General features: G+C 36.1%; 1 protein-coding gene across 1 annotated transcript in view; it reads right to left on the minus strand.

The window, feature by feature from the left end:
• LOC143371620 (uncharacterized) overlaps positions 1–10,445 on the minus strand; it is a 93,896-nt gene extending 83,451 nt beyond the window's left edge. The window contains exon 1 of the mRNA XM_076816991.1: positions 10,348–10,445. Within this exon, the coding sequence (XP_076673106.1) occupies positions 10,348–10,353 (6 nt within the window). The 5' untranslated portion in view covers positions 10,354–10,445. The remainder of the gene's footprint in view (positions 1–10,347) is intronic.
• Between the last annotated feature and the right edge of the window lie 1,803 nt (positions 10,446–12,248).

The raw sequence follows: 12,248 nt of genomic DNA on the forward strand, positions 1-12,248 counted from the left end.
AGCGCATATACAGGGTCATCATTTAATCTTTTGGCCCTAAAAGCTGGCCAAAATTTTTTTTTTCGTTTTAATGCATCCAAATATACTTAGAAGTGACGCAATATAATTATTTCACAGAATTCTACAAGAATATGCACAGGACGTAAAAAAATTTAGAAATAAGTCGATTTATTTACGCGATTTATTTTATTGCGTCATTGTCGTTATTGAGATTTTCGTATTCAGAGTTACATATGTATCAAGAAACATAAGGGTTTCATGTGAGGAAATGATGTGACTATTTAATATAGTTAACAAATAATGTAATTTGAATTTCGACCGTAAAAATTGTTCTAATTAGAAGATATGATTTCGGCGCACTGGTTCGGTCTATTAAATAATTAAATAAAAGGTATTTTGCAATTTTGAGAATTTTTACCAAATTCCAACGTTTCGGTCGATGATAGTATTTTTTTCCTTTTATCTATCTTTCCTTGAGAATGGTCATAATCATTGACCGAAGCGTTGGAATTTGGTAAAAATTCTCAAAATTGCAAAATAGCTTTTATTTAATTATTTAAAAGACCGAACCAGTGCGCCGAAATCATATCTTCTAATTAGAATAGTTAACAAATATAACAAATAGAACAAAAATAAACATTTAAGAAAGTCTCTTCGTGCTCTGGGATTAAAAGCTGCAACACTTCACGTGAAAATCGCTTGTTTTTTTTTTGTATTTTAGGTCGAGAGCTAGTTATTAATGGGTCGGAAGTTAATAATAACCGGTTTAATACATTTCTGTTGCAAAATTCTCTTGAAAATTTTCTTGCAAATTTTGCTTCTGGCTTCAGCAGCTTCCTCTGACAACTGACCAATCGGTAGCATCACATGTGAAATTATTGTTCTTCCATGTGTAAAAATGTTGTGCATTTGTTTTTATTGTTTTCCTGTGTTTTAAGCAGGACGGCGCTTCAAGCTTATTTTTGCTTATATTGCCGAACGAACTATAGTCCCATTTTTTGATCCCCCAGCAGCAGCAGCGCACCGGGAGAAAGATGGTCTCCCATCTTTCCCCAGTACACCGCCCCATGATGCTTAACTTCGGTGATCTAACGAGAACCGGTGTTTTCCATCACGTCTACGGCTGCTGGTATGTTGCGCATTAGTATTAGTATTTTTTGTTTTCCTGTGTGTTTCTAACACACAGGATGGCGTTTCAAGCATTTCGCTTATATTGCCCAACGAACGATAGTAATTTTTTTTTCTTTTTCCCTCCTGTCTCTTTCGGGTCCCAGCAGCAGCGACGCACCGGGAGACAGGTAATGATGGTCACCCATCTTTCCCCAGTACACCGCCCCGTGATGTTTAAAACTTCGGTGATCTTACGGGAACCGGTGTTTCCATCACGGCCATGGCCGCTGGTCCTCAGCTGTTTGTAATGCATACATTGAAAATTTGCCCAAATCAATATTGTGGCCATTTGATATCATTTCTATAACTACTTTCAACTTGTAGATAAGATCGATGTCTAATCCAGTAATTCGAGCAGAAGTTTCTGGATCTGCGAATGGCTCTTCGTAGCGCGTTACCTTCATTTGTATTCCCAAATTCTACTTTAGGTATATCCACTAAGACGCCCATTTCTTCCTTGAAAGATTTTTGTATTGCCTTTTTCCTTTCAGAGATTTTTAACCTCTAAGGTTAGAAAGGTAATAAAGTGCATCCAAAATGTTTGACTTTACGTCACATCGGTGTTTCAGAGACTGATCAAGAGAGAAACGTGTACTATGAAAACTCTTCACTTCTGACAAATATTAACTTTTTATGAGTGAATAAATGAAAAAAAACAATATTTAACTACCTTAGGAAACAAACATTTTTCAGTTTGAACAAGATTTTTCAAATCGACTTTTGATCAGCTTTTAGGGCCAAATACTCCATTGCGCGCTGGACAGCTGTGATGACCGAGCTTCGGAAACTTTAGGATGGTCTCTTTCAAATTAACGTCGCAAAGAGCTATTCAGAATTTCCCGGCCGGGGTTGAAGAATTTGGGGACATACTTCTGAATGGCCCCTGTAGCCGATCGGCACGAAGTTTGGGGGGAGGGGTGGGGAGGGGTGGGGAGGGGCCGTGGACCCTAAATCTAAAATTGTAGCTTCGGGTATTTATTAGTTTTAGTTTCCGAAATATTAATAAAAAATTATTGCCAATTTTTTTTAACTGCGTACACATAGCTCTAACGGGGATACATCCTGACCCACAATTTGTTCTACGGACAGTTGGACGCGTTCCCCTTACCTCCGCGTGCTCCTCAGGCGCCTAAAAGGCACGCGTATTTAGCTGAAATTCAAAGCCAATTTTCTCGAAAACGAAGCGCGATATTTAAAAATTGTATTGTATATTTTCGTCTTATTTTGGCCCACAGAAGCACCCCCCCCCCCCCAGAGTATTGACTATCAATAGAGTAATAGGTATCCACCCTGTATAATAGAATGGATCGCATACGCAAGTTTCTGGTTCAACTCTCCAAACTCACATCGGTTCGCTACCACGATTTACGGGCCCCCCCGCGCTAATATACCCCAAACAGTACTTATATCCAGAACCAGTTGAAAAGTGGAATGCGTTATGTCGGAATATGTCAACAGACATAATAAAAGTTTTTGATTAATATCTCGGAAACTAATAAATTCCCGAAGCAACAATTTTAGATTTAGGGTCCACACACCCTCCCCACCCTTCCCCTCAAACCTCATGTCGATCGGCCACTGGGGCCATTCGGAAGTATAGCCGAATTTGGGGCCTTTTTCGTATAACTTTTGAACTATAAAAGATATCGGAATGGAATTTGCGCCGAAAAATGAGGAAAAATTATGGATAATTTAACATATTTTACGTTTACTTAATTTTTCTGTTATCAATCTTTTAACCATAATTGTTGCGAAAAGCTTTTGCAAACTGTTTATTTGATACTGTACTTAATGCTCTTTTTAAAATTCATGATGTTGTTACGAGCCGAGCAGGGCAATGAGATTGACGGCTGCGAGGCCGAGGATCGAGTTTGTTTGTTAGTAACGGACGAACCGGAGCCGGGCTAACACCGGGAGCCGTTATAAGGGGTTGGTAAGCGTGGACGAACCGGTGCTTGGCTAACACCGGGAGCCACTAGGAAGGTAAATGTTCACGGACGAACCGGTGCACAGTGTCGCGGCACGTATTCAAAAAGCAAAAATTTGAGTTTTTAAATTTTGTATTTCGTTTCATGGAATTGGTAGTAAACAGTCTTCCGACATAAGAATTTAAGTTCAGTAATTACATTCAAAGTCGAATAACCAAACGCAAGCTGCCACAGACTGCACATAGGAAATATTTACTCACTGCATTTTTGTTGTATTTACAGAGGCGGATTTAACGGCGGGCGCACCGGGCCCGGGGCCCCGACTTCTGAGGGGCCCCACAAAAACCAACTTTCCACTTTTTTTTAATGACACCAAATTTAATTCCATATTGTAAGCGGATCCTAATATTAATTTTAAGTAAAGTTCTATAATTTTTGTTGTTTAAATGTCTAATTATTAGTTTATTATACGTATAGTATCATTATTTATAACCATACTTTTTCGTATGTTCAACTATTAGTTCAAAACTTTGTGATTATAATTGTATTATTAATTATATTATACATATACTTTATTCAAATTTTATTGAAATTAAAACAGTATGAGTACATAATCTGTTTGTGTTTAAAAATATGGTTAACGTGATTTTATTTTTCCTGTCTTTCCCTCTTTTGTAAGGGGCCCAATATTTTCTTTTGCGCCCGGGGCCTCAACCGACCTTATTCTGCCTCTGTGTATTTATAAGTTCTGTTCTTTCTTTCTTTTTTGAAAATAAGCAAAATATATTCCTCTTTCGTTGTATTAATTAAAAATTCCTGCATTTAAAGATATGGATACGTACCAGTGGCTCAAATTATTACTTTATTTTTGTCTTACCTTCTAACTTCTGGAGAGAATTAAAAAAAAAACGAAACATATCAGTTCTTTCATTTTTTTAGTACAATTAGTTCTTTTTATGCCCTTTAGTTTGGTGTAAATTTTATCTGCTCCCGAGTGCTCCCACATGAGAAGAAATACATTAATAAAACGAAAAATTAGACAAATCTGTGCTAGAATATTTATTTTTAAAAGACACTGAGCTTTAAATTCCTGTAGATTCAACTGATAGTGATGAAAATTTATAATAAGAATGAATAATTTAAAATTTATTACCGATACAAATTATTTAAAAAATTAATTTTATTTTTTATAATTGTTTCATATGTTTGTTATTAATTTGTGTTTAAATGTATTTAAAAAATATGTATTTTATTTGTTTTACAAAAGTATGCACGATATGAATAACTAATAAAAATTATGTTCAAAAATATATTTTAATCATTTATTTTATCTTAAAAATTATTTCTTTTGTGTACAAATATGATTAACATATTAATTACATGTAAATAACTGTATCTTAATGAAAAATTGATTTTTTTTCTTATATACTCGTTACACTGTGCGGTGCCTGGCTAACACCGGGAGCTGTTAGGAGGTTGGGAAACGTGGACGAACCGGTGCCTGGCTAACACCGGGAGCCACTAGGAAATGTTAATTTAGCCACGTAACTTTATAATGCGATACACCTCGAGCGGTAAAGCTGTGTCTATGTGGGTTAGTCTCGAAGAGGTAGTTCAGATGATGATTAGATTCAAATAAAAGAACTCTGAGTAAGAAGTAACTAATTAAATTCTATAAGCTCGGTTCTTACAATTGTTTGAGTGTTTACTTGTCGCGGTACCTAAGTCCACCTCTCGGTTTTGACGCACTGAGAAATGCGGGGTCTCAAAGACTTTAATAGTTACAACGCCTATCAGCAACACTGCGAGCTGTATGGCTTAAGGGGGGAGCCTGGAGTAGCGGATCGAAGAAATCGATTTTTTTTTTGCATAAATCAATAGTTGAACATCACGACAATATGTTCCCAAAGCCGCAAAACGAAATTCGAAAAATTAAAGCGGATATAGCCGGTTTTGCTACGGAGCGCCAGGCTACCGCAAAACTTGAAATGCGTTTTTCTCGAAACGACAGTTTCACACTTTGCGGGCAATATTACTCCAAAAATATTCAACCAATCGACTTGGCCTTGTGCACGGATATTTGTGAACATTTTCTTCATAGTACTAAGTTATTAGTATAATGATATTGTTTAAATAAATAACTTTTTTTTAGACATTTGAGGCAAAATTTCGTTGGAAACAGTGAACTTTTTATTCAAGAGGCCGCCATTTGTTCATTTTGCATCTTTTAAGTTTCAAATTTCTTCATTCTGTGCGTACACTCATAAACTAAAAGAAAATTGTTCGATTTTTGGTTTCAGATGAAACCAAAAGACGCTACGTTGCCCGCAGTGCAATAATTGCGTCGCCAACGGGCTGGGCATAACTTTGTTATTTGCCGCTCTTTTTTAATAATTTTTTTTTGTTATATACCTTAACCTGTTAATACAATATCCTGAAAGTTTCAGAAAGATCTATCAAATACTTTCTTTAAAAAAAAATCCCGAAAAATGCCTCGATTTTCATTTAGTTACCCCAGGCTCCCCCTTAAGGGGACATTCTACTCCCTCGGCCGAAAAATCGGCCACTTTTCGGTGATGGTTTTTATAATGAAATAAACACTTAACGTTTTCGAATTTCGGGGGGTATATTATACCACTCTTGAAAGACAAGAAAAAAATCTTTGTTGTTTATTTCATTTGTTTACATAAATATTTCGCAGTGAAGTTGGCAGCTTCAGAATTGCTGGCGGTTGAAATTTCGGACGACTGGATCATCGGAAATAAAAAAACCAAACATATTTCTAATTCGCAGGAGTATGGTTATTTCGCTTTCCACGAAAGAACAATTTCGCGGCAAAATTATTAAAATGGGAGTCGATCAAAGTTGAAAGTACCGAAAAGGGCATTTCTTTTCTGTTTAATAGATATAAAATTTGGGAAAATATTAAAAAATCTTAAGATATTTGTGGTTAGCGAGATAGCCATACTCTTGCAAATTAAAAATGAGGTGAATGTCCCAATTTCTGATCATTTCGTATTTTTCTTATTATTATATGCGTTACGTTTGTACTACAGTTGCAACAAAATAATTCTAAATTATTTAAAAGCTTGGGGCAATACATATATCGCTATTTTTCATGAGCAGAAATACGGACATTTAGAGCATTATATATTTAATTACAAATTACTAATCAGTTCTCATCTTGAAATATCTTTCTTAAATAGTTTCTGAATTGGTTGTTTTATTATTAAAGAATTAATCAATTACTCTGCAAATTTTCATCACAAACAAATTTTTTACACCTTCTTTATGTCGAGTTACCTCTTAAATGAGTAGAAACTGGGACATTCACCTTATGTCCGGTTCTTTTATTTCCGATGATCCAGTCGTCCGAAATTTCAACCGCCAGCAATTCTGAAAGCGCCAACTTCACTGCGAAATATTTAAGTAAACAAGTAAAATAAACAAACAACAAAGATTTTTCCTTGTATTTCAAGCGTGGTACAATATACCCCCCGAAATTCGAAAACGTTAAGTGTGTATTTCAGTATAAAAACCATCACCGAAAAGTAGCGAATTTTTCGACCGAGAGAGTAGAATGTCCCCTTAAGTTGAATTAATACTCGAAGAAAAATGTTACTCGATCTCGCAAGCCTCTTTCATCTGAACGTAGTACACTTGAAATGAGCCCCCGAGTGTGGATTCGTGGGCCTTTTTATACGGTGAAATTCGGCTAGAAAGTAGTGGGGACATGAATGCCTTCAATTGAATATTAGGTTTTCGGGGAAAACTCGGTTGCATCGCACCACTGCAGGAAACGGTGACCCCGCCGGGTCACTGCATGCCGGACACCCGAAAGGGTTAAAGAGTCAAAGATAGGTCTGCGTACGTAACAGTGTTGATAAACAATAGGCTAGTTGTTTCGGTATCATTACTTTCATAAATTGAGAAATTAATTTTTTTTTCAATTATTTATTTGTTCTGCAGACGTCAGAATTTATTGTTCTCGTTTTCTTTTTTATGATTGTATCCTTTATGCAATGCATGCATAGTTAGGACGTAAGGGGTAACTAATGGGGCGTGTCTTTGATTGTAGCGGTGTTTGTGCCTGAATGTTTTAACCTTTTAGCTTCTCAACGCCACATTGAGCCTGTTGTCCCGAGCCTGTTCGCCCGAGCGCGGGTTGCAAGATGAAATCATGACCCTGTATGTAGTAGCTACCGTCAAGGACCCAGTTCCTGATCACTTAAGGGGGTATACCCGTTTGAACCCTCGGAAAATGTATACATTTTGTGGATTTTTTTACAAGTCAACGGTTTGATGCAGATTTCCCGTTTTTTAACTATGTTTACATAGTATTATGAACTACTTATAAAAAAAGTTTCAGTTAATAAACTATTGTTTTTCGGAAGTTACGGATACATGTCCGAAAGTCTCTCGATTTTAGACGGCTAAACGGTGGCCCTAAAAACTCGCGCTACGTTCAACCAATTTACTTCAAATTTTGCATGCAGAATCATAATAAGATTCCACATCGTCCAACGAAGGCGATTTTGAAAATTTTGAAAAATAAAGAAATGGTGAGAGATCAAAGGTAAAGTTAAATTTTTCTAAGAGAAAAATCCACCTTTTTCCTTTATAAATAATAAACGGGGAATCGAAATAAAAAAAGCCTTCGTTGGACGATGCGGAATCTTATTATGATTCTGCATGCAAAATTTGAAGTAAATTGGTTGAACGTAGCGCGAGTTTTTAGGGCCACCGTTTAGCCGTCTAAAATCGAGAGACTTTCGGACATGTATCCGTAACTTCCGAAAAACAATAGTTTTTTAACTGAAACTTTTTTTATAAGTAGTTCATAATACTATGTAAACATAGTTAAAAAACGGGAAATCTGCATCAAACCATTGACTTGTAAAAAAATCCACAAAATGTATACATTTTCCGAGGGTTCAAACGGGTATACCCCCTTAAGAGTAACTACCGCGGGTTTTTAAACGTGTAAAGGGAAAACTTAACCAAGTTTAAACGATTTTTTGTTATTTTACTAAATCTGTGTTTTATCTTTAATTTAGTATTAAAAAAAGTGCGCACACAGTAATAATTATTTTATAATTTAACTTTGAAAGTGAGAAATGCAAAGGGAGCAGTTTCTGATCACCTTCACACGTTTTACTATGAGCTATCAAATTTTGCGTATAAATATCAAAATACTTCATAATTATTTAGTAATTTGTTAGAATAAATTTGTATCATAATAAGCTTATTATTTGGTTTATTTTCCTAAACTGGTCAGGAATTGGGTTCTGATCAGAAACTGGGTCCTTGGCGGTATGTACGTTAGGGTGGCTCTTATTTGTCGACTTTTGAATTTTCTTCGCGACAACCCTAGGCTAGTTCCAATAATACAAAAATCTGTAAAAAGTTTGAATCCCATCGGATAACGGGGAAATGTGTCCCTGGGCCCTTGAACATTTAAATAATTATTTAACAGCTCACATAATAAATAATAACTGAAAAAAGCTTTTTTTTCAAATTTTAAAAGTGTAAATCCTTCTCGAACACTTCTTGTTTATGAAGGCGAAAAACAAACTGTAATTTTTATTTTCGAGGACTATTTTTTAAACATTTAAGGGGGGGCATATACCGAGATATACAAAAAGATACAATTTTCTTTTCTTTGAATATTCTTTGAAAAATATTAAAAATATAGAAATCCTGATTTCGAGAAAAATGCATTTGGATACCTCACTTCTGAAGGCTACATATATTTTCGATTATTCTGCGAATTTCGGTCCCAAATTTTCAAGAAACATTCATGAGATATCCAGCACTGAAAATACGGAAAAAGATTTATCTGTTTGTGCGTATCTCGGTATATGTCCCGCCTTATACGCTTAGAAAATAGACCTCGAAAATAAAAATGACAATTTCTTTCGTCGCATTCGTAAATAAAAAGTGTTGAAGAAGGATTTGAACCTTCATGATTTGAAATATAAAAATGTTTCTCTTTTTTAGTTTTTCGGACGAAAACCGTTTGCCGCACGAGAAAAAGTAATACAACATAAAAGATGCTCCTTGTCTGGATCTACAACTTTTGTTTGGCATATTTGTTTACGTAATCAATAACTTGGGGGATATTACATAAAATCGACTTTGCGAGCTGTTAAATAATTATTTAAACGTTCAAGGGTATCTTTTCCCGTTACCCGATCGGGCTACAATTTTACACAGATTTTATTTTTTATTATTTGATTCTATTCTGGGGGTGCCACAAAGAATATCTTGAATACAATTTTCACCAAGAGTAAATAACCACCCTAATGTACATATATATGCACATCTCAACTCAACACACGGATGAAGACGCAGAATTGTAAGTAGCTTCAGGAATACCAATTCATACATATATGTAATCAAGAACTTGAACGGATTCTTAAACTGTTTTTTTTTCAGGCGTACATAGGTAACAACCAAATCGTGACGGCTTCGGCGAATAAGGTCGCTAACAGAAACCTAATAAAAATTTGCATTTAAATTAATAAATGACAAACGAAGTCTTCATAGCATTGCCTTCCGCTGATGAACAGTAGTGCAATGTTGTACAAGCGATTCGATAAACGTATCAATACGTAAGTCTATTCGTATCGTCAAATGGGGTAACTTTAATCACAATACTAGATTTTAAAATAAATTCCCCGAGCATTTGCTGTATAAAGAGTATATTATTCTCAGGTAAAATGTATCTCGAAGTAAGCGATTAAAGCTATGCAAGGTACTCTGTCTGAGAATTACACCTGTTCTACAGTAGATGCTAGAGAAATTTGTTTAAAAATCTATTTTGTCGTCAAAGTCACCCCATTTGACGGTACCACAATTGATAATCGCGCTTTAAGGAAGAAATTATAATTCCGGGAATAATCCTAATGCACGGAACGATTTAAATGAAACAGGATACGAAGATGTTGGGACGTCAGCGCAACATTTACACAGGATGTGATACAAAAAGTGAAGTTCCTAGATTAGACGTAACCTTCGCATCGATTTTACACGTTACAGAGGTCAATGACGTATTAGGTTCAACTATGTTCCGGAATGAACCAAGAGAAACGAACAGATTCCATTTCTTCTGGATAACAATAAACACTGTATTTTCGGTCGTGATTATGTTAATGTGGGAATATGTAAAGGGGTGCGCACATACTACGTAAGAGCTGCGGACTCTGGTAGAAAACCAGCCGACATTATAAACGGCCGATGTACTCACATTCATGGTGGGACAGCTGACAGTCGATCCACGTAACACTGAACACTTGCACGAATTATGGCATCACGAGGAATCGGGAATGTCGCAAGAATATCACTATGCGGTTACGAAGTGGCGGTATACGCATGTCACTTCCAAATAATCACAAAGATGTACTTTCAGGAATGTATATTCTGAGTCATTCTGCCGAAGAGAGCCCCTCCCTGACTGCAACAACCCCTGTTTAGCTTCAGCCGCGCATGCTCGCCAAGTCGATTGGTTAGCCGTTCCCGACGAAAGGGGATGATTCTGTTTCTCGCGGTTAGCGTCTTTTTGCGCGCGTGTAATTTTGAACACACAGCCCCGAATTTTGTCGTTCAAGGCCGAAGCGAACGGCGCAACGATAAACCCGGGAATCCACCGGGAAGCTAAAGAATGCTTTAAAAAAAATTAGCTTCGGTACATTCTTATGGAACCGTTTCCACCAAAAGCTACGTTAAAGCGTAGCATAGCTTAGCTTAGCTTCCCGATGGATTCCCGGCTTAATAAAGCATTCTGTTATTTATCTTAATATATAAAGCAGAAAGTGTTTGTGTGCTTGTCTGTCGCCTAAAGACTTTCGAACGAAAGACTTAAACTCTAGGGCCACCAAATGTGTTCCAGCTCGTTATGCCTACCTAACCCAGATGAATGTGACTATTTTCACAAAAAATAAAATAAATAAACAGAATAAATAATTTTTTTTTTGTAAAATCAGAATCTAAATTTGCTTAAGAAACTGTTCCCTGTTTATTCATTCCTTAACATTTTGAAGTTATACTACGCATGTCCCAGCACCCTTTCTAGCCGTCGATAATCGAAGAACTGGTCTACAATTTTCTTTCTCAGTATACCAAATACATACTGTTAGATGTCTTTGCAAACCCTATCTTTGGTGCATTAAGAGCCTATCTGTAATTGCAGGGCCGTACCTGGGTTTGGGCCGCTCAGGTGCGAAAACAATATTGCCGCCCTTATTAATTCAAAATTCTTTAATTAAGAATTTAATATGCAGTGTTTACTTTTATATCTATACATAAATAATTTTAAACAGTTATCTTGCAGTAGAGTTTCGATTATTATTCTTATTAATCAAAATTTTACATATAACAAACGTGCGGGGGCACCTTCTGCACCCCCGCCAGGAACGGCCCTGTGTAATTGGGATAGTACTAACTGTGTATGGATGATCTGTTAAAGCCAACCACGAATACGCATGATTACTGTCAAGGATGGTAGAATTTTTTAAAAAGAATACGTAATCCTGGCGTAACTGCAAGCTGACTTTACCTTATTATTGATCTGGGCGTTGATATCCGTGACTGAAAAGATTGCTATTTCTTTGCATGACCTATAATTTATGCTACAAACATGATCGCAGATAAAGGCGATAGTGGAAAGAACGTTCTCCGGCAGTGGCGGATTTAAGGGGACCTTCCGGTCTAGAGCCCAAAAAATAGGTGATCTTTAGGAATTAAGTGAAGGAAAACTACTGTATATAATTTAATGGGACTTTTTGCATTGTATTAAGGATGTCTTAAATTATAGAAATATATTTTTCGTTTTATAATTAATCATTGCAAACGGCACTGGGGAGTCGTTAAAGTCAAGGCGACAAAAAATTTATCCAAATCGGTGGGACCTGTATTTCCAAAAGTTATTATCCGATTCGACTAAAACTTTCTTTTATTATGAAGAATATACTTCTGACTAGGGGAGAAACCAGAAAAAAATACAAAAAATTGAAAATTTATAATTTTCAAAGGCGTTGAAAGGATGAAAAATATAGGGAAAGTGATATCAAACTTCAAGTGTTATTTTCTAAAAAAAAATGTTTTTGTAAATTGTTCTCCCCCCCCCCCCCAAATAGAAATACTCTTGAA

The sequence above is a fragment of the Andrena cerasifolii genome, chromosome 7 (genome assembly GCF_050908995.1).
Source record: "Andrena cerasifolii isolate SP2316 chromosome 7, iyAndCera1_principal, whole genome shotgun sequence".
NCBI lineage: Eukaryota > Metazoa > Arthropoda > Insecta > Hymenoptera > Andrenidae > Andrena > Andrena cerasifolii.